The 22,789-nt window shown below is 43.2% G+C and overlaps 1 protein-coding gene across 12 annotated transcripts in view; it reads left to right on the top strand.

Annotated features, from left to right (window-relative positions):
* Positions 1-22,789, top strand: part of SHROOM3 (shroom family member 3) — a 348,763-nt gene that overhangs the window by 255,020 nt on the left and 70,954 nt on the right. The window contains exon 3 of one of the 12 annotated variants that reach the window (XM_078003464.1): positions 13,439-13,629. The exons of 8 other annotated variants lie outside the window; for them this stretch is intronic. Coding sequence is in view for 1 of the 4 variants with exons in the window: in XM_078003462.1 (XP_077859588.1) it covers positions 2,791-2,810 (20 nt within the window). In the remaining 3 variants the exon portion in view is untranslated. Of the gene's footprint in view, positions 1-2,775; positions 2,811-2,866; positions 3,662-13,438; positions 13,630-22,789 lie in introns of those variants that run through there. 3 more of the 12 variants (XM_078003462.1, XM_078003467.1, XM_015138482.3) reach the window with 3 other exon arrangements.

Here is a 22,789-nt window from a genome sequence, read left to right as displayed (position 1 = left end):
CGCCTGTCTCGGCCTCCCAAAGTAGTGCAGTGACACGACCCTAGCTCACTGCAGCTTCAAACTCCTAGGCACAAACGATCCTCCTGCCTCAGCCTCCCTATCATTAATAGCTAGGACCACAGGTGATGCCACCACGCCTGGCTAATTTTTTTATTTTTATTTTTTGTAGAGATGGCGTCTCCCTATGTTGCCCAGGCTGGTCTTGAGCGATCCTCCCACCTCAGCCTCCCAAAGTTCTGGGATTATAGGCATGAGCCCAGCCTCATAGACTATTTCTAAGTGAAATTTAGTTGAACATTTTAAAGTATAACAAATGTTACAAAACCAAATTGCCATAATATATAAAAAAAGTTAAACTTGTGAATAAATTCAGAACCCAAATAATGTATGATTTCTAGATGTAGTCTTTTTAAATATACAATTAATTAATGTATTAGACAAATTGAAAATGTATTAGACTTTAAGATGAAATAATTCAAAGAATAAGTGCTGAATCTAGAATTTAGAGATGTATGACAGTCATCTGAAATTTCTAGAGCTTTTTGTCTGAAAAAGATACTCATTCTCACAGGTCCCTCCTAAGTAATCAACTGTAGTAAAAAAACAAACTTCTAAATATCTATATGTATACAATATGAATCAGACCCTTCTGAATATACTAGATCCTCAATAAGCATACTCTAATTTGATCTGATTTTAAGTATTTTTTGCAGGTTATTATATTTATCTTACACTGACATTTGGATTGGTAGGTTGAAATGTTTGAGAGAGGAGGGAGGAAACTGACTTGGCATAAATGCACACAGTGCTGTTCTGGCTGCCAGTGCTGTGGGTTCTGTCACTAACTCCCTGTTTTTGACTCAGGACCACCTGCGGTACCTTGCACACCTCATTCTGGTGTACCTCTGTGCAGGTGGGTGCTGTGCTGCTCTACCATGTTGGGAACTTATTCCAGTCTCTCTGGTCTTTCCTTCCCACAACACACTCCAGCACCAGAGGTGGCTTTGGGGAAGGAAAGGGAGCAAAAAAATGGTGGCCTATTTAAAAATGTCTTTTGAAAAGTGTAAATTTTAATGGCATGTGAATCATCTGTCCATTAAAATGTTTACAATAAAACCTTTCAAACAAAAGAAAAATACAAATTACAAGTTCCAGACTGGCCATGTATACCCTAAGACAGGCTGTGCACTTTTTTCCTATGTGTAACTTTCTCACAAAATATTTTAGCATTTTTAAAGCTATATTTCTTCATTAATATACTCCATTTTAATAAAAAGTAAAATGCTTTGGATTCTAATGTGATGCATTATTTCTGAAAGCAGTCTTAATACAGGAACTAAAGGGCAGTGTGATTTTACAGAGAACATCTTTAATAGTGGCTGGGAGTTTACACATACACATACTTGATATGTGTAACTATTTCAGGTCATTCTTTCGTTTTGTGAAGGAAAGGACAGACCACTTTGCAGGAGAACTGAGCCACCAGTTGAGGAAACTAACCCCCAGCTCATGCAGAGAGACATTAGCATACTTTTGTATTGTTGCTGAAATTTCTTCATGTCTTACTTTTGATCCCATGAGACAAGTTGGTTGTTTCCATCTAAAAATATCAGATGATGCCTCTATATTGCAGATGCAAGTTAAAAGTGTTTTTCCAGAATCTATGTTACGAAGGAAGCCCAGGGACCTCTGGTCATAGTGATGAATTTCACTGGCGTAACATCCATGCTGTGTGGGAGGTGAGATTTAGGCCCAAAGTGTGTTTTTAATCACCAGTTTACAGTGATGTTTCACACAGAAGTAGAGGGATCTGTTCCACCCTTATGAGATTTCACCTGACCCAGAGCACTTAGAAAACAAGATAAAGCAGCAGCAGGAGAGGAGGCCTTATCTGTTCTGCCCACAGAGCTCCTGGCTGTATTCTCCAGCTAATACTTCTTATTCCCCCCCCACACACGCAGTGGCAGCGGCAATGTGCGTTATAAACTGCAGGGGCTATTTCTTCAAAGCTTAAGTTCTGGACACCACCTCCCTCTCCCCCAAACAAGATTCCCACAGGACATGAGGACACAGAACAAACCATGTTAACCTCTCTGCTTCCAATGCCTAGCAACAATGTTTGTGGTAACCCTATGACTGCGTGACAGGTGTGTATGTGTTGATACCTGCTTGTGATACCATAGGTAAAACAAAATACGGTTTTAAGGAGGGTAATACTTTATGGCGGGGAGGAGCCTGTCCATGAAGGTTTCAGTAAAGAGGTTATTCAGCGGTTACTGTGGCTGCTAATGCTTCTGCATTCTGCCAGGATATAAGAGCACAGACAAGTAAAGGCAAATGTGGTATCAGCTGTTTGGTAAGGGAGGTTTCTATTTCCTACCTAGTAAGGCCTTCTCTGTGTCCATATGTATATTTATTACCTTAAATATAGAACCTGGACATTTAACAACAGGGATTCTGCTGGAATTAGAATAAAGCCAATTTCAAACCTTACTGTTACTTTCATCTCTGAAGATGACACGTGAGAGCAATTAAGAGAGGGCTCTGAGGGGAAAAAGTTCCTACTTCCGTTGAAAGAGGCTGGAAGAACCTTTGAAGAAAGATGAAACTTAAACTAGCACCATCCCTTCCTTTAGAATATTAACTGGACGCCTATATCATAAATGCAAAATAAATGCAAATGGATTTTCTAAAATTCCAAAGTTTGCAAAGCTGAATCAAAAATCTCTTGAAATTACAGTCATGACGACCGAAAGAATCACATCTCTTGTCTAATCAGAGACGGTGCTTATGGAAACAAAAACAGGCCGGTAAGGGAGGCTTCAGCGGCATTCACCACCACCTGCATCTCTGTTGTGACTTACACTGAGAAGAGGGCATGCTGAGAAAAAGGATGGCTATTTTCCTTGTAATGCGAGCTTTTTTTTTTTTTTTTTTTTTTTTTTTTTTTAGCTGTGAACTTTTTACCTTGCTTCATTCATGCTTCATTTGATCAATTACTAACTGTATAGCCTCTGAAAAGCGAGCGCGGGCTTCTTAAAGTTGGTATTTTGCTTTTGGATTCCTCTGCATTTTACAATGGGGGGAGGGTAATTAAGGCACCTTTCTGATTGAATGGGCAGAGGGACTGAGCGTGTGTGCTTCGGTCCCCTTAATACCGCAAGGACCCGAGGACCGCGGAGGGGCGAGTGGAGCGCGACGCTTTCACCCCAGAATCCGTTTTCAAACCTTAGGGAGCCTTCTTTGCCATTGAAATGCAAATCCGGTCCTGAGCTCCCGGGCCAATCCGGGAGGCTTCCTGTGGGATTACCTGGTGGCGAGCGAGCGCCGAGCCAGCGCCGAGCTAGCGCGGCTCCTCTGGAGCGGCGGGCGCGGGGTGGACTGCACGGGCCCGGGAGGGACGCGAGGTGGGCGAGCGCCCCGCATCCTCGGCGCCCCGCGCGGGATCAGCGTCCTCCAGCCGCGCTCCCCCAGCCCGCCGTGCAGCCATAGCCCGGGCGCGGTGGCGCGGGGCGCGGCTGGGCCGCCCATTGTTGAGCGCCTTGGGCCCCGCCGGCGATGCCCGGCGCCGCCTCCTTGGAGCGGCGGCGAGGTTTGAACTTGGCGTCGGCCTGGAGCCCCGAGCAGCCCGGGGGCGGCGGCCGCGAGGCGAGTGGCGATGGTGAGTGCGGAGGGCGGCGGGGCACGGAGTGGGAGGCGGGGGCCGGCCGGCTGCTTTCTGGAGCGCGTCTATTTCGGGCTCTGCGGCGACTCTGGAAAGCCCTGTCTCGAGGAAGGCTCCCAGGGGCTTTCACGGCCAGCACCCCGGCTGATGGGGGCAGGTGGCGTGCTCCGAGGGTCTCCTGACACTCCTAGGCCTTGGCTTTTTATTAGAGAGGCAGTAGCTGCCACTCCAAGAGGAAAATAATTGTTGATTATTGACAGCATGAAAACTTTTCGGAAGAAATGGTCTGTGAAATATTTTAATTTTGATAAATTGCCTCCCACCAGGGCCCCTGCTGTGTTGAGAACGCCTTGCCTTTCTTAATTTTACTGGATTTGTTTCGTAGGAAAGGCTCCTGAAGTGCGTTGAGGGGCACGCCTACACCCAACCCCCACTTGCTCCAGATCTTAAGACAGTTACTTAAATAGTGTGTTCCTTGTCCTGCAGCAACACTTAAATCATGAAAATGAAATTATACCTGACGGCGGCTTTACTCCGAATTGCCAGAGGAATAAAACTTTTGCTGGTGGGACAGGGGAGTGGTTACAAAATTTCAACACCTGGAGCACGCTCTGGGGGTGGGATATATTTCTCTTCCTCTAAGATGTATTTTGGCATTACCTTTTTCCCCTCTCCCTTTAAATAGTAGTGTTATTGTGGCACACTGTGTGCACGGGAGCTTCTGCACTGGGAGCAAATGGGTGCCCTGCATGCGGGTCATCTCCATGGAGAGATTGCTGTGATATCGGGGGTGCAACAGGAAGTCCTAGCACAGAGGCTTCTAGAGAGAGTTCTGTGCGTTTTCTGTTTTTAATTAGTTGTTTTAAAGCCTAGTTAAATGTCCATTTCCAGTTAAAAGCACCCTGGTCAGATATATGGCTACATCTTTCCCCCAAATAATTTCACCAGAAGTTGGTTTACATTTTAAATTTATTTTGATGGTTATCTTTTTTTTCCAATTATAAAAATATTACACAATCGTTGCAGAAAAGGTGTAATATACAGAGAAAGAAGTCAACTGTTATAACAACATGTATGTTTTGTTTGCTAAGACCTAGTTTTTCACAGAATCCTAGTCATTTGAAAACTTTTCAGCTATGGACTTTTTTTTTTTCCTCCATTGCTAACAATCCTGGGTTAGGAACTAAAGCTAGGAATTGACAAGGAAATAAACTTACTTAAAAAAAATGTTATAACCAACAATAACTTATTCACATTGCCCATGAGTTGGAACAGAATTTATTGTGGCAATTTCTCTTGAATCAACTTCCTACATCTGTTCCTGGCAAATGGTTTCTGTTTGTACAGCCTATTTTGTAAATACATCTCTCTACCATTAAGGCGAGGTGCCCAAACACATACCCCTTTCCAGTGCTTGTAGCTTGGCTCGTATAGTTAATATGTTTATTGGCTTCTGCATCACAACTACCTCACCATACATTTGATAAAACCCTGGAGAAGGTTACCAAGGGATGTTGTAGAGAATTCACTTCCCTGGAGATTTTAAGAAAAGGATAAACATCCATCTGCCTAGGATGGCTTCAGAGCAGTACTGTCTGGATAAAGGAAGACTAGGTCACCACTCTGAACCTCAAAATTGAGGAATTCTAAAATTTGTTTAGAATTCCTCAATTTTGACCTGGGACCAGGTCCTCTGTGACCTGGGACCAAAGCAAATTAAGGTTGCCAAAAGTACCTGAGCCCAGTAGGAGGTAAAGCCTTGTTTTGATTTATGTGAAACAAAGGTCTTTCTTTGGTAACAGATATGTTAAATTATTCTTAGGAGTTACCAATCCTTTTCTATTATGCATAGAAAATCAACAATGATTTAACTGCTTTCTAGGAAGGTATAGGTGAATTACAGTATCAATTCTGTGATTTTAAGGTAAATGAACTGATTCATGGGAATTAAAAGTTTTGCCTAAAAGGTGGGCAGGGTGTGTGTGAGGAGTGTGCCTGAGCTTTCTCCACTTTTAACCTAGTGTTATTTTTGGAATCCTGTCTTATATGTTAAATCTGGTTACATTTTTAAAACATCAACATTCTACTGTCTCTTCAGTGTTTATTCTTGCTTTCCCTTTTCATGCAGAACCCCTAGAGCCCTTTGACCAAAATCAGTTATTCTTGTAAGGTCTATTCGAGGATGTTTCCCGGGAGTCCAGCAGTGCTGACGTTTTGCTGGTGACTTCCAGAAGGTCAGGAATTCATGGGTTGCCGCTTCTTCTGACCTTCTATTTGACAGAAGTATCCTGTAATTCTAACCACCGTGTGACCTCAATTGCCTTGACACCTTCCTCCCCTTCTGTAGTATCACTTGAACAGGAACTGTTTCCTCCTGCAGGATCACTGAGAGGGGTTCACTTTCTATGGAAGGTCATGTCAGAAAGAAGATTGGGAGATAGAGCCTGGTGGCTGGGCAGTCTTCACCTTGCCTGAATGAGCAATGCCTACATTTCACAGCCTTCAGCTCGTGAAAGTTCTTCATGCGTGTCAGAAACTAGTTTTTTAATGCTGTTGTAACACCCAAAGAAGGAACAGGAGCATGAACAATGGTCATTCATTTATTCAACAATCATTTACTGTGTGGGAGGCATCCCAGGAACTGGCGATGGGTTCCCTGCCCTCAGGAACTCGTCTTATAAGAGGCAAAATGAAACATGTTAATAAGCTAGTGCCATTCTGAAGGTGTAGAGTACAGGGGATAAAGAAATTAAGTTTGTTGTAAAGTTAAACATACACCATCCTATGACCCAACATTTCCACGCCTAGGTATTTACCCAAGATAGGTGAAAACAAATGTCCACAAATGACTTGTACAGAATGTTCAGAGTAACCTTATTTATAATGACCAATACCTGGAAACAACCCTACATCCATCAACAGGAAAATGGGTAAAGAAAGAGTGGCACATCCATACAATGGAATACCACTCAGCAATCAATGGGAGTGAACTCTTGATACAAAAACCTGGATGAGTCTCAAGAGCGTGTTAACTGAAAGAAGCCAGATACAAAATAATAATAAGCAGTTCTATTCATGAAGTGCTAGAACAGGCAAAACTAATCTGTGACAGAAGTCAGTGGTTGCCAGTGGGTAGGGATTGACTAGAAAGAGATAAGGGATTTTCTGGAATGATGGAAATGTTTTATGTTTTGTTTTTCGTGATGGTTTCATAGGTATACACAATTATCCACCCCCATCGAACTGAACACCTAAGACCTGTGCATTTTATTGTATGCAAAGCATTACCTGAATTAGAAGAAAAAGTTAGGTTCTAGAGTTAGACAAGAGTACACATCCCACATCTGCTTCTAGGCATATATTACCCTGGACAAGATAAATGCCTCTGAGCTGCAAGACATTGGACAATAATAGAACATCTTCATAGGGTTGTTGCAAAGATTGAGTTAATGACTGAAGGTACTTAGCTTAGTAAGAACTCAATAAATGTCAGCTACTATTTGCAGGCACTGTGATAAATATAATATGTGATTTTGGAGTTGATGATAAAGTATTTACACTTTTGTGAAAGCCATATCATTTAAGATTATCAAGGATCTTATATTTACTGGTATCCTTACCATTATTACTATACATACCTCCATTTTGATAAGGCTTTTTTTTTTTTTTTTTTTTTTTTTGAGACAGAGTCTTGCTCTGTCGCCCAGGCTAGAGTGCAGTGGCGCAATCTTGGCTCACTGCAACCTCCACCTTGCGGGTTCAAGTGATTCTCCTGCCTCAGCCTCCCAAGTAGCTGGGACTACAAGCGCATGCCACTACACCCTGCTAATTTTTTTTGTATTTTTAGTAGAGACAGGGTTTCACCATGTTGGCCAGGATGGTCTCAATCTCTTGACCTCGTGATCTGCCTGCCCCACCCTCCCAAAGTGCTGGGATTACAGGCGTGAGCCACTGCACCTGGCCCTTGATGAGTCATTTTTGAAGGTTGTGGGGATTTTAAATGTGAAGTTCCTGTGTACATGATCAAAATACTACTGGAGTTTGGTTTTGCCAGCAGAAGTAAACTCCAAAGAGGAACTACCGACTAGGCAAACTCCTTTTTTTTTTTTTTTTTTCCTGTGGACTGATTTAATGATGATTGTCGAAGCTGAGCCCACAGATGAGGCTCACATCTTCTGGGAATCCAAGTGAAAGGTTAACATACTATATTCTCTTCCCAAAGATGTAGATAGGAAAAAAAAAAAAAAAAAAAAACTCAATCTCTCTGTCAAAATTAATGTCATGCTTTTTTAAAAAAGGGACAAATTATATAACTTGAATTTTCAGTAAAATGCTTTGGACAGAGTGGTAAATTTATAATAGTTTATTTAATCTATTAAGCTTCAATGATTTAATTTAAGTTCAACAAAGCATTTGGGAAAGATGTTATATATTTTGCCAACTCCAAGTGAGGCATTTTGTTGTTGGGTTGGTTTAATTCATTCAGTAAACATTTGTCAAACATTTACTGAGAACGCATTAGCCTCTGGGAATTCAATGATGAATAATAAGACATTGTACCCTCGAGGGTTCATAGACACTCCAGCCACAAGTGTGAATGTGTACACATTTCTTTTGGAATTTTTCTCAGAGCAGAGAGGTCTGTCTCGGGCTAGTCTTTTTGTTTGTTTTTTTGTGTTTTGTTGTTTGTTTTAAAAGCCTCCTGCTTACAGTGGAGGTTTAAAATCCTGGTTCCTTTTAATTGATGTTATTTTCTTAAACATTGGTGTTTCTCATTAAGGCTTCCCTTGTTATTCCTTAGTAAAAATAGCAAAAACAAAATGTTCTTATATAAAGGCAGTTGAGTACAGTGGAAAGGTCAGAGACTGTGCAAGCAGAATGACCTACGTTTGAATCTGAGCTCTGCTACCCTAGTAATTTGGAGAGTCCTTTAAGCCACTGTTTCCTCATCTGCAAAATGGTGATAATAGTACTTTAAGAGAGGTATTAATATTTATTAGGTTAAGGCTGTTGTAAGGATTAAGTGACAGAATATATGTAAATATAACTAGGCTGGCACCTGATAGGTGTTAGAGTACTTACTAGGAGTCAAGCACTGTTTAATACTTTTTGTGTTGACTGATTTTACCTTCCTCACACTCCTATGAGGCAGGCACTGTTACTATCCCTTTTTAAAGGTGAGGAAACCAAAGTCACAGGTTAAATAACTTGCTGAGGGTATGGAGGTGCCAGGGTTAGTACCCAATACCATCCTGTCTTAATCCTGGATGAGGTCCATAATAGATGTCAACTATCCCTTTTAGATATGATTAATTAATGGATGAGGTCCATAATAGATGTCAACTATCTTTCCCTTTTAGATATGATTGTTTTATAACAATAAGTGGAACTAATTAGTGCCCTGCTTATGGCTGCATGCAGATTAATACTGGTGGTGGGGGATGGTTGACTCCTTGAATATGTTCTTAAATGGTTAATGGGTCTACCACCTTTGGGGGTTTGTGGGATGCTTGTTGGAAAGGCTGTAATGAACATGTATTTTCTCTTCCCAGCCCCTCACAAGTTCACCTGTCAAGTTGCCCACTCTGACACTATCCTTCACTCCTTACCCTCAATGACTCCGATTAGGAAGTCAGTCGATTTATTTGTGAACAAAAAATTGGAGTATCATGGCTGCCTGTTAGAATTTGACCTATGCTTTGTGAGGTTTATGTAGGGATTGACATAGATGCAATATTTTCTTGGTCTCCAAAAAAAATAGCAAGGTAAGAAATGTGCCCCAGAGCACTGTTACAGTAAGAAGAAAAGTCTACCATTGATCCTGGATGTTTCATATTTCCTGTTTCCATTGGCATTTTCTCAACTCTCAGATTCTGGAGAACCTTGAGCTAAAACTTTAAATAAAAATAAGTTCCAAGTGGTAGGTTGAAAATCCTACTGATTTAATGAAGACGAAGTCACCTTGACCAATTCATTAAAGTAATGTGTGGATGCCCAGGAGAAAAGGTAGTTAAATAAATATGGATCCTAGTACCTGTTCCTATGTGAGCCTTTTCACTTAATTTCTCCCCCAAAGTCCTGAGTGTTGTGCACGATACTCTGGATTATTGGTCCTGACATCAGAGCCTCTCCACTGCAGTGTGGGGTTAGCTAGGCAGCCAGAATCTCTGGACCATTTCCTCAGCCACTCAAGTGGTGCCACGTTGGTCTATTTCCAGACCCATCGAAGAAGCCCCTCAGCATGCAGAGACCTTTGGACTGAAACCAGATGGTGCAGAAAGAAGCCCCTAAGCAAAGTGTTGCTTGCAGCCCTGTATCAGAAGGAGTGCCACTGTGTACCAATTCTGTCCGTCCAAATGAGCTATATTATTTCGGGGCAAAATGACTGGGAAATGAAAGTATTAGGACTCTGCTCTCTGATGGGGAAAAAATAAACTGGAAGAAGAACCTACAAGGATCTTAGCTGTCTGCTTGTCCCTGACACTCTTGAGGCCTTGTGCCAGGCTGCTTTGCTGTGCAAAAGCTCCACTTCAGTCTTTTAGTCTGACTCACAATAGACGCACATGGTTGAAGTTAGGAGAATTGCAGGACTGTCACTTGAAGTCCCTCTCAGCCTCTTCACCATCGCCTCCAGCCTCTTTCCCTCTAACATTAAGCCCTTTGTGTTGGTTCCCATGGTTACCTCCTCACTACTGGCAGCTGGAATGTGATAGTGAGAGGAGGCTGCCTCCCCTACTGAGCCAGGTCTGGCTGGGGCGGAGGCCATTGATCCGCAGCTGGATTCGTGAAATGGGGTCACAGTCCAGTACCTTCTCTTTGTCGTGGGTTCTGTACCTTTCCCAGGCTTGACATATCAGGGTTGCAGTGGGAGGGGACGTGGAGGGTGATGGACTGCTCACAGGGCATATCCTGCCATAGGCTGGCCTGGCCTGGCCTGGCTGTCCCTGACCTGCCAAACTCCTCCCTGAGGTCACCCTTCCCTGTGTGAATGCCCATTCAGGGGGAAGGGGCTGCTCTGCCTGGTCAGATAAAAATGATCACTCACTTCCCTACCTGCTTTCTGCTCAGATTCTGTTCCCAGTACCATCTATTCTTAAGTTAGTCAACATGAACAAGGGCGGGCTCCAGTCTGTAAAGAATTTGCACCAAAGGCATGTTTTCACATCCAGCTTGGAAGACCAGGCAGGCTCTGGGAACTGGGGGATAGCATAGGGATTCAAGGTTCACGACGAGAGCAAAACTAGCTGAGAGGTTTTTGTTGTTGTTGTTTTTGTAAGAGACAGGGTCTTGTTCTGTTGCCCAAGTGGGGTGCGGTGGTGCAATCATATCTCACCGCAACCTCGAACTCCTGGGCTCAAACAATCCTCCCACCTCAGCTTCCTGAGTAGCTAGGACCACAGGCACATGGCACCACACCCAGCTAATTATTATTATTATTTTTTGTAAGAGATGAGGTCTCACTCTGTTGCCCAGGCTGGTCTCAAATGCCTGGCCTCAAGTGATCCTCCCACCCTGGCCTCCCAAAGCACTGGGATTAAGGTGTCAGCCACTGTACCCTGCCCTGAGAGTTTGTCTTGAAGCTATTTCCTGACATACTATTTGGAGGTTTCTTAAATTCCTTCTCATTTAGAGTCTGGTGGGCCCCAGAGTTGAGGCAGGACTTGGAATTACAGGTGGAAATTAAGCAGCCCTGGTGGTGAGGGTGAGGGGAGGTAGTTCCTAGTAGAAAGCACCAAAACTCAACACTCCTGAGGAATTCAATACTGGAAGAATTGTTATGCTCTTCTTGGGACAAGGCAAATCTGTTTTCAGAGATCTTTCAGCCCTGTAGGTATCTAACTAAGCACTTAAGTGATGCGATTGTGGGAGAAGGCAGTTAAGGGCACACTCTGAGCCTATAATAGGTTGGGTCCAAGCTTTACCACTTCCTTTGTGATCTTGAGCAGGTTATTTAAGTTACATTTGCTTCAGTTTCTTTTTCTGTGAAATGAGGACAGCACTTCATGAGGTTGCTGTAAAGATTAAATTTGTTATGTAAAAATACTTCGTATGTTGTACAGCCAGCACAGGTGCCAATTGTAATGTTTTTAAATGTTTTGAGAATGTCATGCTAAACTGAGGACATAGATTTTATCAGTCCTACTTTGTGGTGTATATGTCAGTGGGTCCAGAATTCCCTTGGAGAGCACAGGAAAGTGCTGGGGTGAGCAGGAACACACAGAATGAGGAACAAAAGAATTCAAGCGTTTATGACCTACCCTATAGTAACTAAGAGAAAGGAAAAACGAAGGGATAAGTAGAAAATCAGCCCATGGAACTACAGTCACAAACACCTTGAAAAGGTCTACGGTAAGCTGTAAACCATTACTTTTCCACAAATGGGCTGCAGTTTGGTACCTTGATGTCCATGTAAATTGTGCACCTAAAGAATATAAAATAACCGCTGGGAAAAGCTGAGTCCCCCTTTGGGTGATAGCAAAGGTTGGAAACATTTAGGTTTGATATTCGGAGGCATTTAAATAGCATGGAATGTCTATTATATACCCTAAAAAGCAGAACGAATCTTGGATATTATGGACACAAATGCATTTGGCACGAGCTTAAAAAAAAGTGCATGTGAGCTTCTTTCTAAGACCCAATAATCCTCTTGGGCAAAGTAAGGATTAGGCCTCCCTCACAAACAAGGCAGTGAGTTCATTTTTGCTAAGATTCCTCAGCTGATGCCAAATTTAGCAAGGGACCCATTTTTCCCCAATGAATGACAATCCCATTTACATTTTTAATGTCCACTCCTTTAGGCAGGTCTAGAGCTGGAGCAACTTATTTACATATAGATGGGAGACAGGACCCTGGATCCTACAGACTACATTGGGATCCCCAGGGACCTTCCTGAGCCAGAGTCCCTTTACCTCACTCACTTACACAAGGGAAGGGGTCTCTTACCCCAGAGCCTGAAGTAGGAAGGACTCGGGCTGAAAAAAGCTGGGACCAAACTCATTCTGTTTTAAAGACAGCCTTGAAGATGCATTCACCAACAGCCATCCCTGCCTAGTGCCTGCCACTCCTGCTGGTGAGAGGCAGCCTCTAGGCAGCTCTTTTAGGTTAATTCTGTCATCCTTGACCTTGAGGAACCCTTTCTTTCACACCAATCACTGGGTCCTCTATATCTGTTACCAAGGAACTCAGGTAATGCCCTGTATTTCCTGTTCTTAGCTGCAAAAAAACCCCCTCCACTTTGGATTTAAATATTTATATTCCTCCCCAAAGGTTTTGGACAGTTTGTAGTTGCCCTTTTTAAGGAATTAACCTATCAAGACACCACCATCCTGTCACCCTCCCCATGGTGACTTTCCACATCCATCTCCCTTATGTAGACCGCGTTGACTGAACAACGATAGCACCTGTCTTTTTTTTTTTTTTTTGGGGGGGGGACGGAGTCTTGCTCTGTCACCCAGACTGGAGTGCAGTGGCTCAATCTCGGCTCACTGCAAGCTCCGCCTCCCGGGTTCACGCCATTCTCCTGCCTCAGCCTCCCAAGTAGCTGGGACTACAGGCGCCCGCCACCACGCCCGGCTAATTTTTTGTATTTTTAGTAGAGACGGGGTTTCACCGTGTTAGCCAGGGTGGTCTCGATCTCCTGACCTCGTGATCCGCCCGCCTTGGCCTCCCAAAGTGCTGGGATTACAGGCGTGAGCCACTGTGCCCGGCGATAGCACCTGTCTTGTAGTGGTTGTTAAGCCACAAGGTAGATAATACTTTGCCCCCTTTTCACAGATGAGGTCCTGCGGTTCAGAGAGAATAGTGGCCAGGAACTGGCAGAGGTCAGATTAGAACCCAGGTTGATCCATCTACAAATCCTGTATTTGCCTCCCCAACAAGACTGGAGGTCAGAAGCTGTCTTTTATTCTACGCTGATTCCAACTCGGAGCCTGCACGTAGAACATGCTCATCCCTTGTTGATGTAGGTATGCAGATCATGTTTTCTCACTTGGGATTTGCCGTGTATGCCCTCCCCCTGCTTTTTACCTTTGGTTCATCAACTGTTGAAGGTAAAGGGACCCCCAGGCTCATCTGTACCAACCTCCTCATTTTACACATGAGAAAATAGGAGCCCAGGACATGAAAATGACTTGCTCATAGCAATACAGAGAGGGCCTAGTACAGGTGTCCTGGCTGCAGGTCCAGAAATGCTTCCTGCTATAATAGTGCGTGTATATATGGCCTTTTAGAGTATCTACTTGACCGTCTGTGCTCCTTTCTCTGACATTTTGTGGGAACAGGGAAGAAGGATTACCAAATCGACTTTCCTGCTTTACTTCCACCATGCTTGTTGCATGTTCTCTTTCTTGCTCCTCTCCACAAGTAGCTGCTTTCCAAAGTGCTTTTCTGGAGATGATTAATGGTACTGCACCATGCAGCATAGTCTAGGAGAGGCATGTCAGAGGTATTTTGACTGGGATGTGTTCTATGTGACCCCAACTTTACCCTTTCATGAGACTCCCCTGAGGCAGGATGTTAGCCCAAGTTTGTGGCTTTAGCTGAGGGTCTGAGCATTGGCTGAGTTATATTCACACTGATGTAGTCCAAGCAGAATATCAGCAACAGAGCTGTACTCTGGGAAGACAGTGATTCCCATTCCAATGAGACAGGAGAGATACTGCAGGGAACCCACCAGGAAGCTGGCCTCATGTCCACTCGGCATATTTTTATTAAACAAATACTTATTGGGCATCATCCAAGGAAGAGAACCATATGGGGCCAAGGAGGAAAGGAGAATCCCAAATAAGATTAAGACTATTACATCATAGTTAAGAGCATAGACTTTGTCATCAGCCAGATCTGGATTCAAATTCTTTTTTCACCAGCATTTGGACAAACTTTCTGCACTTCTTTGAGTCTCTTTCCTCATGTATGAAGTAGGGACTAATAGCAGAAAGTCACCTGCCTTCAAGGTTGGCTGTAAGGATGGTAGGAAGCTGTGCAGGTAACAGTTTGGCCCCAGCCTGGCTCAGAGCACTCCATAAGGTAATTGCAACTTTGAGGACTGATGCTTGGACACCTGCCCTCCCTGGGGCATGCAACTGGGGAAGCAAGCGTCTACACAGACTGTGTGAAAGTGAATGACAAGGAAAGGGAGGCATGCTGATTGTGGGCTGCTCTCATGGTCTCTTTTCCCAGCACTTATGGTTTGGATGTATATATTTACTCCGTTAATTTTGCCTTTCTTCCCATTAATTTATAATTCCACAGAGGGAGGGATCGTGTCTGTTTTGCCACAAGTCCAATGCCTAGTCTGATGTGTGGCCTGTGGTTAGCCCTTCGTAATAGTTGTTTGAATGAATGGATGATTGGGCTGGGTATAGATGTGACCAGGCTCTGGGTTTCACCATGAAATATCTTTTTTTTTTTTTTTTTTCAAGACAGGGTCTCACTCTGTCACCCAGGCTGGAGTGCAGTGGCACAATCTTAGCTTGTTGCAACCTTCCTCCACCTCCTGGGTTCAACTGATTCTCTTGCCTCAGCCTCCTAAGTAGCTGGGATTACAGGTGTAAGCCACCATACCCAGCTAGTTTTTGTATTTTTAATAGAGATGGTGTTTCACCACATTGACCAGGCTGGTCTCAAGCTCCTAATCTCAAGTGATCTGCCTCCCTCAGCCTCCCAAAGTGCTGGGATTAGAGGCGTGAGCCACTGCGCCTGGCCCTGAAATATCTATCTTAATATATCCTGCATCATTTCAGCAGTGTGACTGGTGCTTGAAAGTTCTTAGGGCAGGAATGCCATCTGGATGTCAGGGGTAGGGACTTCATCATTTCTCTAGATCTAGGGACAGTTGGACTTGAGAGAAGGTTCTCATCTGAATTTCAGTAAGTCTACTTTCTTCTTCTGAAGCTTTCCCTTTAAAGAGGCATTTGGTATTAAATGTTTGCTACTGTGTCAATGGACTTTTAGGATCACAGAATCCAAAGGCAGTATGGAACAAGAAAGCATAAAAATTAGAGTATGGGACCCTGCTGTGCCAATCGTGTAGCTTACAAGTCCTGACCTTGAGCGAATAACTGTCCCTCTATGAGGCTGTCTCTGCATCTGTTAAATGGGGATAAATAATACTTGCTTTACTTGCCTTTTAGGATTATTGAGGGCCAAATGAAATAATGTTTGGGAAAGTGCTTTATAAGCTATAATCTGGTATTAAAGTAATGAATAATGGTTCGCTGCAGAGATTTGCATGGTTCTCTGGGAACACTCATCTGTTACTGTAGGCTAATGATAGAGGATAGGGAAAGAAAGGCCTAGACTGAATTTTTTCAGGAGGTATTTATCTCTCTCTACTGATACTAGTTTCACAGAAACCCTGCTTCTTCCTCCACTGACTATTTTCAGCAGTTATTGGAGCTCCCAAAGTAATCCCCTTCATCAACTAGTGTGAAGTCTTTCTACTGCCCAGATAACCTCTCAGGATAGGCACCTCCATTTCCTAGAGAGGATTTTCCTTTAAAAATGTAGAAAATTTAGACTCTTAGACTCATTCTATTAAGAAAAAATAAGGCTCATTTTACTTTTTCTGATAATTAAAATAATAAACATTAATTGTAAACAATTTGCAAGACGTAGAAAAAAAGAGAAGAAAAATAGTACCCATAATCCTGTCACCCAGTAGTAACATTGTGGAATACTTGCTGGTGTTTTGTTTTTATGCATATATTTTATCTCATATGAATAACAAAAGAGTGATGTGGAAAAATGACAGGCATACATGGTTTGATATGTGGTTGATGCCTATCAAAGTATATAAAACCCAGTAATCCTAAAAGGAATCTAATGGGGTAGGTAGTGGAGAAGGTGAGGCCTTTAGCCATAGCTCTTTCTACTTTTTAATTTAATTTTTCTTTTCTTCTGTAAAATAAAGATGAATATTGCCTCAAATGAAAAGAAGATTAACTGAATTAGTGTTTTTAAAGCACGAATAATCTGGTACATACCATGTGCCCAGTAAATGTAAGTTTCAGTTCTACGGGTAAAAATGTAATAATTACTGCCAGGCACTGTTCTGATTGCTTTATACATATTAATTCATTCAAGCCTCACATCTACCCTTTGATGAAGGTGCTATTAGTATTCTTATTTTATAGAGAAGGAAACAGGCACAAGAGGTTAAGGGACCTGCTCAAAGTCAAACACCTTTCTAGGTGACAGAGCCAGAACAGCACCCCAAGCTGCTGGCTCCGGAATCCACATCGTCCATATACATTACACAGCCTGCTGCTTGTCGGAGTTGTCTTAAGATCTAGGCTCTGCGTGCTTGTAGCTAGGGGCACACCGCTTCCATGAAGATATCATCTGTTCAGCTGTAAAGCCCTTGTGAGAGCCCTTGGTTTTCTTATGCACTTGTCCTGGGCTACTAGCTGTGTCAAAGGGCTCCATGGGTAGAGAGACTGATGTCAGCAGTAAACTGAAGCAGATTAATATTTATTAGGTAGGTTAAAAGATTTGGCAGGTCATTTGGCTTTTTCTCGTATCCACCCTTTCCTCGTCTTTCTGCAAGGTTGACATAGAGGTCATTGGCTAAGATCTAGAGATAATCAAGCTTACGGTTTCAGAAAGAGTAAAAAACATGCTGAATGTTACTGGGGTATATTGAACACCTGGATTTGTTTGGCAAGTTTCAGGGGGAAATCAAGTGAAAAAAAGCAGCAGCCAGAGCAGGAGGTACAAATGGACAGAGGTTTGAGACATACAAAGTGCATCTCTGCAGAGCTGAAGGGTTATGTATGGCCCTCCTGTAATAAAACCAGCTGCAGACCAGGGTAGGTGAGCAGAAAGACAGGAGGAGGCTTTAAGTACAAATGAATGTCATGCCTATGACTAAAACACTAGATAGGATACAGGCCTGAGGGCATGCAGAGGGAGCTTCCTAGATGGTAAATAATGACTTAAAAAGCAAAAAAAGATGAGTAATGAAAGGACAAGACCCAGAAGGTTAAGACTTAAATGTGTAGGTTACAAAAGGTCAGTAACAGGAACAAGGGGGCCTTTAAAAGAAAGGACAATTCATTGAGAAATGTCTGTGAAATGGCTGATCAATGGTCAGTCATCAGAAAATGAAGAGCACCTATGTTTGGCTAAGAACAGAAATCTGTGCCTGAGGGCATCACTTCTTAAAATCGTCAGACACTGAAAAAGCCTCTAATCTAACGTCTTTTCAGCCTTCAGCCTCCTGGAGACTCAAGAGAAAAAGTGCTGAGAAACCTACAACTATGACATTAGAGACCTGCGAACCCAAGAGAAGGGGGATGACAGGATAGAGATCCAATAGTAAGGCTCAATTCATGGATGAAGGACACAGAGTAGAAGAAAAACTTGAAAACCAAGAACATGGCTTTAAGTAAGACAAATTGCCACATAAATGAGTGTACACACCCAGCATAAATCAAAAGGAATTTCTCTAAAGGATTCTGAGGACAAACTTAGCCCTGTATAAATGCATCCTGTCTACTTAATTACAAAAAGCATTCTGATTGCCTCCAAACATAAGGCAACAAAATTGCACTGAGCCATACCAGCTGTTTGTCGAAGGGGCTCGGCCACAGTCTCCCAACTCCCAACTTTTCTTGTCTGCCCCAAGAAAGCCTGCCACTAATGAGAAGGATCAAAAGTTAGGGCCAGATTCTATTTTCAGGAAGAAATCAACTCAGAGACTGATCTAGAAAGTAACTGGAAGAAAAGAAGATCCCACATTTCCCAAAATGGATATTATGAACAGTTTAATGCCCTTAAGGATTTAATGACATAGAACTTTGTTTCGGATGCATTACAATTATTTCCTTTACAGTTTCCTATGATTCATTCAGCAAATATGCATTGTGTGCCTACCATGAGCCACTCACTGTGCTAGGCCTTGGGTGTGTAGAAGTGTCAAAAAACAAGGCTGAAGAAAAGCCAGAGGTGGACCCTGACCTGGCTGAGCTTATGTCTTAACGATGAAGCAGACAATGCACAAGTGAACAATTTCATGTGGTTATAAGTGCAGTAAAGGGAAAGATCGGGTGCCAGGAAAGAGTATTTGCATTAGATAAGGCAGTCTCTGAGGAGGTGATATTCCAGTTGGGAGCAGAAACTAAGGAGTGGTCAGCCAAGTAATGAATTGGGAAGAATATTCCAGGCTTAGAGAACAGCATGTGCAAAAAGCAAAGAGCTTGGCAAGTTTGGGGAACCTAAGGAAGGCCAGTGAGGTCAGGATGCAGTAAGGGGAAGGGTTGAAGGAGGGGCAGGAGCCACGTCACCTGAGACCTCGCAGGCCAAGTAGGGGAACCTGGATTTTATCCAAAATGCATAGGGAAGCTACAGGATTTCATCAGGGAATGACATCATCCATTTACACTTTTTGAAAGGTGGTACTGGCTGCTGGGTAGACACTGGATTGGAGGAGACAGAAGTGGAAGTGGGTGGCCAGTGAGGAAGCATTCCCTCCTGGATGGAACATAACAAAAAAGGAAGAAATGGCTGATTCTAACAGACAAAACCAAGCACTTCCCTAAGGTTGTAACAGCCCGTGCCAAGGAGACATGATTCCTCCATCTCACCCTCCCCTTTAAGGATAAAATAGAAAAATGCAAACTCAATAGAAACCAGGAAGCAAAGGGACCTGGAGAGACCATGACTGCTGGCTCAGTTCCTTGTCTTTTACTCCAGTTTCCCCAGCCTTCCCTAATTAGTACAGTGTTCAAGAGAGCCCTAAGGAACTGAATGATCTGGAATCCTTTCTTCTTGTATTGGCTGAAACTCAGTTCAGAAAGCAGTTAATGGGTACTATTAAAATACCAAATAGGTTGGGCATGGTGACTCATGCCTGTAATCCCAACACTTTGGGAGGCCAAGGTGGGTGGATCACTTGACCTCAGGAGTTTAAGACCAGCTCAGGCAATGTAGTGAGACTCTGTCTCTACCAAAAAAAAAAAAAAAAACAACAAAACAACCATTAAAAATCAGCCTGACATGGTGGTGCATGCCTGTGATCCCAGATACTTGGGAGGCTGAGGTGGGAGGATCACTTGAGCCTGAGAGGTCGAGCCAAGATTGTGCCACTGCACTCCAGCCTGGGTGACAGAGCAAGACCCTGTCTCAAAAATGAAATGAAACAAAAAGCAAATAAGAAAGCAGTCAGTATATATTCTGGAGTTATGAATACTGGGTGGCAGGCGGAGCAAATATGAATGTCCTCATCATGGGAAGTAGAAGAAATATGTGGGTGGCTGGCCTGGCTTTCTTGTTTAACTGTCTGGAAGAAGAAAGATCATACTGCAGTATAGTTTTTTTAGCCTCTGCTAAACTTTCTCAGGTCAGCTTTGATTCCTAGCTCATCACTCATAATATTGAGATACAGATACTGGAGAACAGCAAGAAACATAAACATAAAACAACTCCAAGAAATGTCTTGTTAGTTTTGCCAACAAGTTAACTTGTGAGTTAAAAGGAGATAGGAGGGAAGAAAGGCTGCAGATCTGTGGCACATTTAGCAGTACAGTTGACCCTTGAACAACACGGGGGTTGGGGATGCTGACCCCCTAGAGTAAAAAATCCATTTACAACTCTTGACTACCCTAAAACCTAACTACCAATAGCCTACTGTTGACTGGAAGCCTTACAGTTGATTAACATATTTTGTGTGTTGATTAACATATTTTGTATGTCATATGCATTATGTACTATATTCTTTCAACAAAGTATGCTAGAGAAAAGAATTTTTTGTTTTGTTTTGTTTTTTGTAGTTTATTTTTGAGATGGAGTCTCCCTCTGTTGCCAGGCTGGAGTACAATAGCGCCATCTCAGCTCACTGCAACCTCCGCCTCCCAGGTTCAAGTGATTCTCCTACCTTAGCCTCCCAAGTAGCTGGGATTACAGGCATGTACCACCACACCCAGCTAATTTTTGTATCTTTAGTAGAGATGGGGTTTCACCATGTTGACCAGGCTGGTCTCGATCTCTTGAACTCGTGATCCACCTGCCTTGGCCTCCCAAAGTGCTGGGATTACAGCATGAGCCACTGTGCCCAGCCGAAAAGAATGTTATTATACTAAGAAAATCATAAGGAAGAGAAAATACATTTATTCATTAATCAAAAATGGATCATCACAAAGGTCTTCATTCTCACTGTCTTCATGTTGAGTAGGCTGAGGAGGAGTAAGAGGATGGGTTGGTCTTGCTGTCTTGGGTGGCAGAGATGGAAGAAGAGGTGGAAGGGAAGATGGGAGAGGTGGATACAGTTGTTTGAAAAAAAATCTGCATATAAGAGGACCCATGTAGTTCAAACTCCTGTTGTTCAAGGGTCATCTGTACTTTAGTCATTCAACAAATATTTGTTGAGCAACTCTCTGTGCTGGACACTAAGCTGAGCCGGTTTATCTTTGTTGACCTGTGGAAGAGAGAGACCAGCAAGCTGGCAACTAGCAGCCAGTGTGAATTGCATTTTGAGGTGCACATCGATAGCCAGTGTGCTGTACTGCTAGCACACAAGGGGCCACCTCAGCCCGACTTCCACAGTTCCTCTGGGTAGAGGAAATGATGTCGAAATTGAAACCTGAAGGATGAGTGTGGATAAGCCAGGAGAGGATGGTACCTTTAGGGACCTGGAAGTAGCCCCATAGGCCTGGAGAGCATATAGTTTGTCCCAGTATCTTTCACTTGAACTGGATTCATTGATTTCCAGGCTTCTACAATGTATCGTTGGTTATCTTTAAGTGAGACATTGTACCTTTTAGTATCTTTTAAGTAAAAATGACCTCATTTGGTAATATGTTTAGTTAATGATTCTACCATCACCATGCCCTACCAAATCTGGGTTAGTAATTCTAAAGCCTACACAATTTGTGGCATAAATTGAACATTTTTAAAACCTGCTAAACTGAAAGGAAGGAGACTGAGTGGTTGACAGTCCCAAAGGAACATGATTCCGTGTGTGGTTTGAGCAAATTTACATAACTTCTCTGTATCTCAGGTTGTCAATCTGTAAAATGGGACTTAAACCCTCATTCATTCTTTCCTTCATAAAAAAAAGTTATGGGAATATCTGGCACATGGGAAAGCACATTTTTTTAAATTTTTTATTTTAAAGAAACACTTGGAATAATCTGCCTGAGTCATGTATGACCATTGGAGCACCAGTGGGGCACCATTGCCTGATGAGGTCAGAGCACATTGCAGACTTTGTCTATGGCAGTCTGTTTTGAGGCTGTTAATGTAGTAACCTGAGGTGGGTAAGAAAATGTGCATTCTAGAGACAGCAGGAGTTCAATGTACAAGTAAGGTGTACAATGTACAGGTAAGGCAGAAGGAAGGAAGGGCAAAGGAACAATTCCAGGGCCCTGGTTTCTGGGATGACAGGCTTCCCAACACTCATGCCAGGACTATTTTCTACCTAGGTTCACTATGGGTTTTTTGTTTTGTTTTGTTTTGTTTTTTGAATACATGAATTTTGTTGTTGTTGTTGAGACGGACTCTCGCTCTGTCTCCCAGGCTGGAGTGCAGTGGCGCAATCTGGCTCACTGGAAGCTCCGCCTCCTGGGTTCACGCCATTCTCCTGCCTCAGCCTCCTGAGTAGCTGGGACCACAGGTGCATGCCACCACGCCCGACTAATTTTTTGTATTTTTAGTAGAGATGGGGTGTCACCATGTTAGCCAGGATGGTCTCAATCTCCTGACCTCGTGATCCACCTACCTCGGCCTCCCAAAGTGCTGGGATTACAGGCATGAGCTACCACGCCTGGCCTGAATATATGAATTTTTAAAATGTGTGTTTGTTGCCCAAATTATTCCAGAAAGAGTTGAAGGGAGGAAAGGTGTGCTTGGTGTGCTGGTGATTCTAGCACTTACTCTCTCCAACCTGATTTCTAGTTTGTGTGGTGCATCCAGACAGCTCACCCAGGTGCCCAGGCTTTTTCTGGCATCCAGAGCCAACCCATCCAGGGCAGGAGGGCAGAAGATTAGGAGGGGCAAAGATTAGCCTGGGGGTTGGGATTAACAACAATCAAAATGGGTTTCAGGATTCTCACACCCAATTGCTAATTTCCACTGGTCCTTTAGAGGTGACAAGTAGTAGGACAACATGGTTTTGGGGGCAGTGCTGGG

Source organism: Macaca mulatta, chromosome 5, assembly GCF_049350105.2.
Source record: "Macaca mulatta isolate MMU2019108-1 chromosome 5, T2T-MMU8v2.0, whole genome shotgun sequence".
In the NCBI taxonomy this organism is placed as follows: Eukaryota; Metazoa; Chordata; class Mammalia; order Primates; family Cercopithecidae; genus Macaca; species Macaca mulatta.
This window is presented reverse-complemented; position numbering and strand designations above follow the sequence as displayed.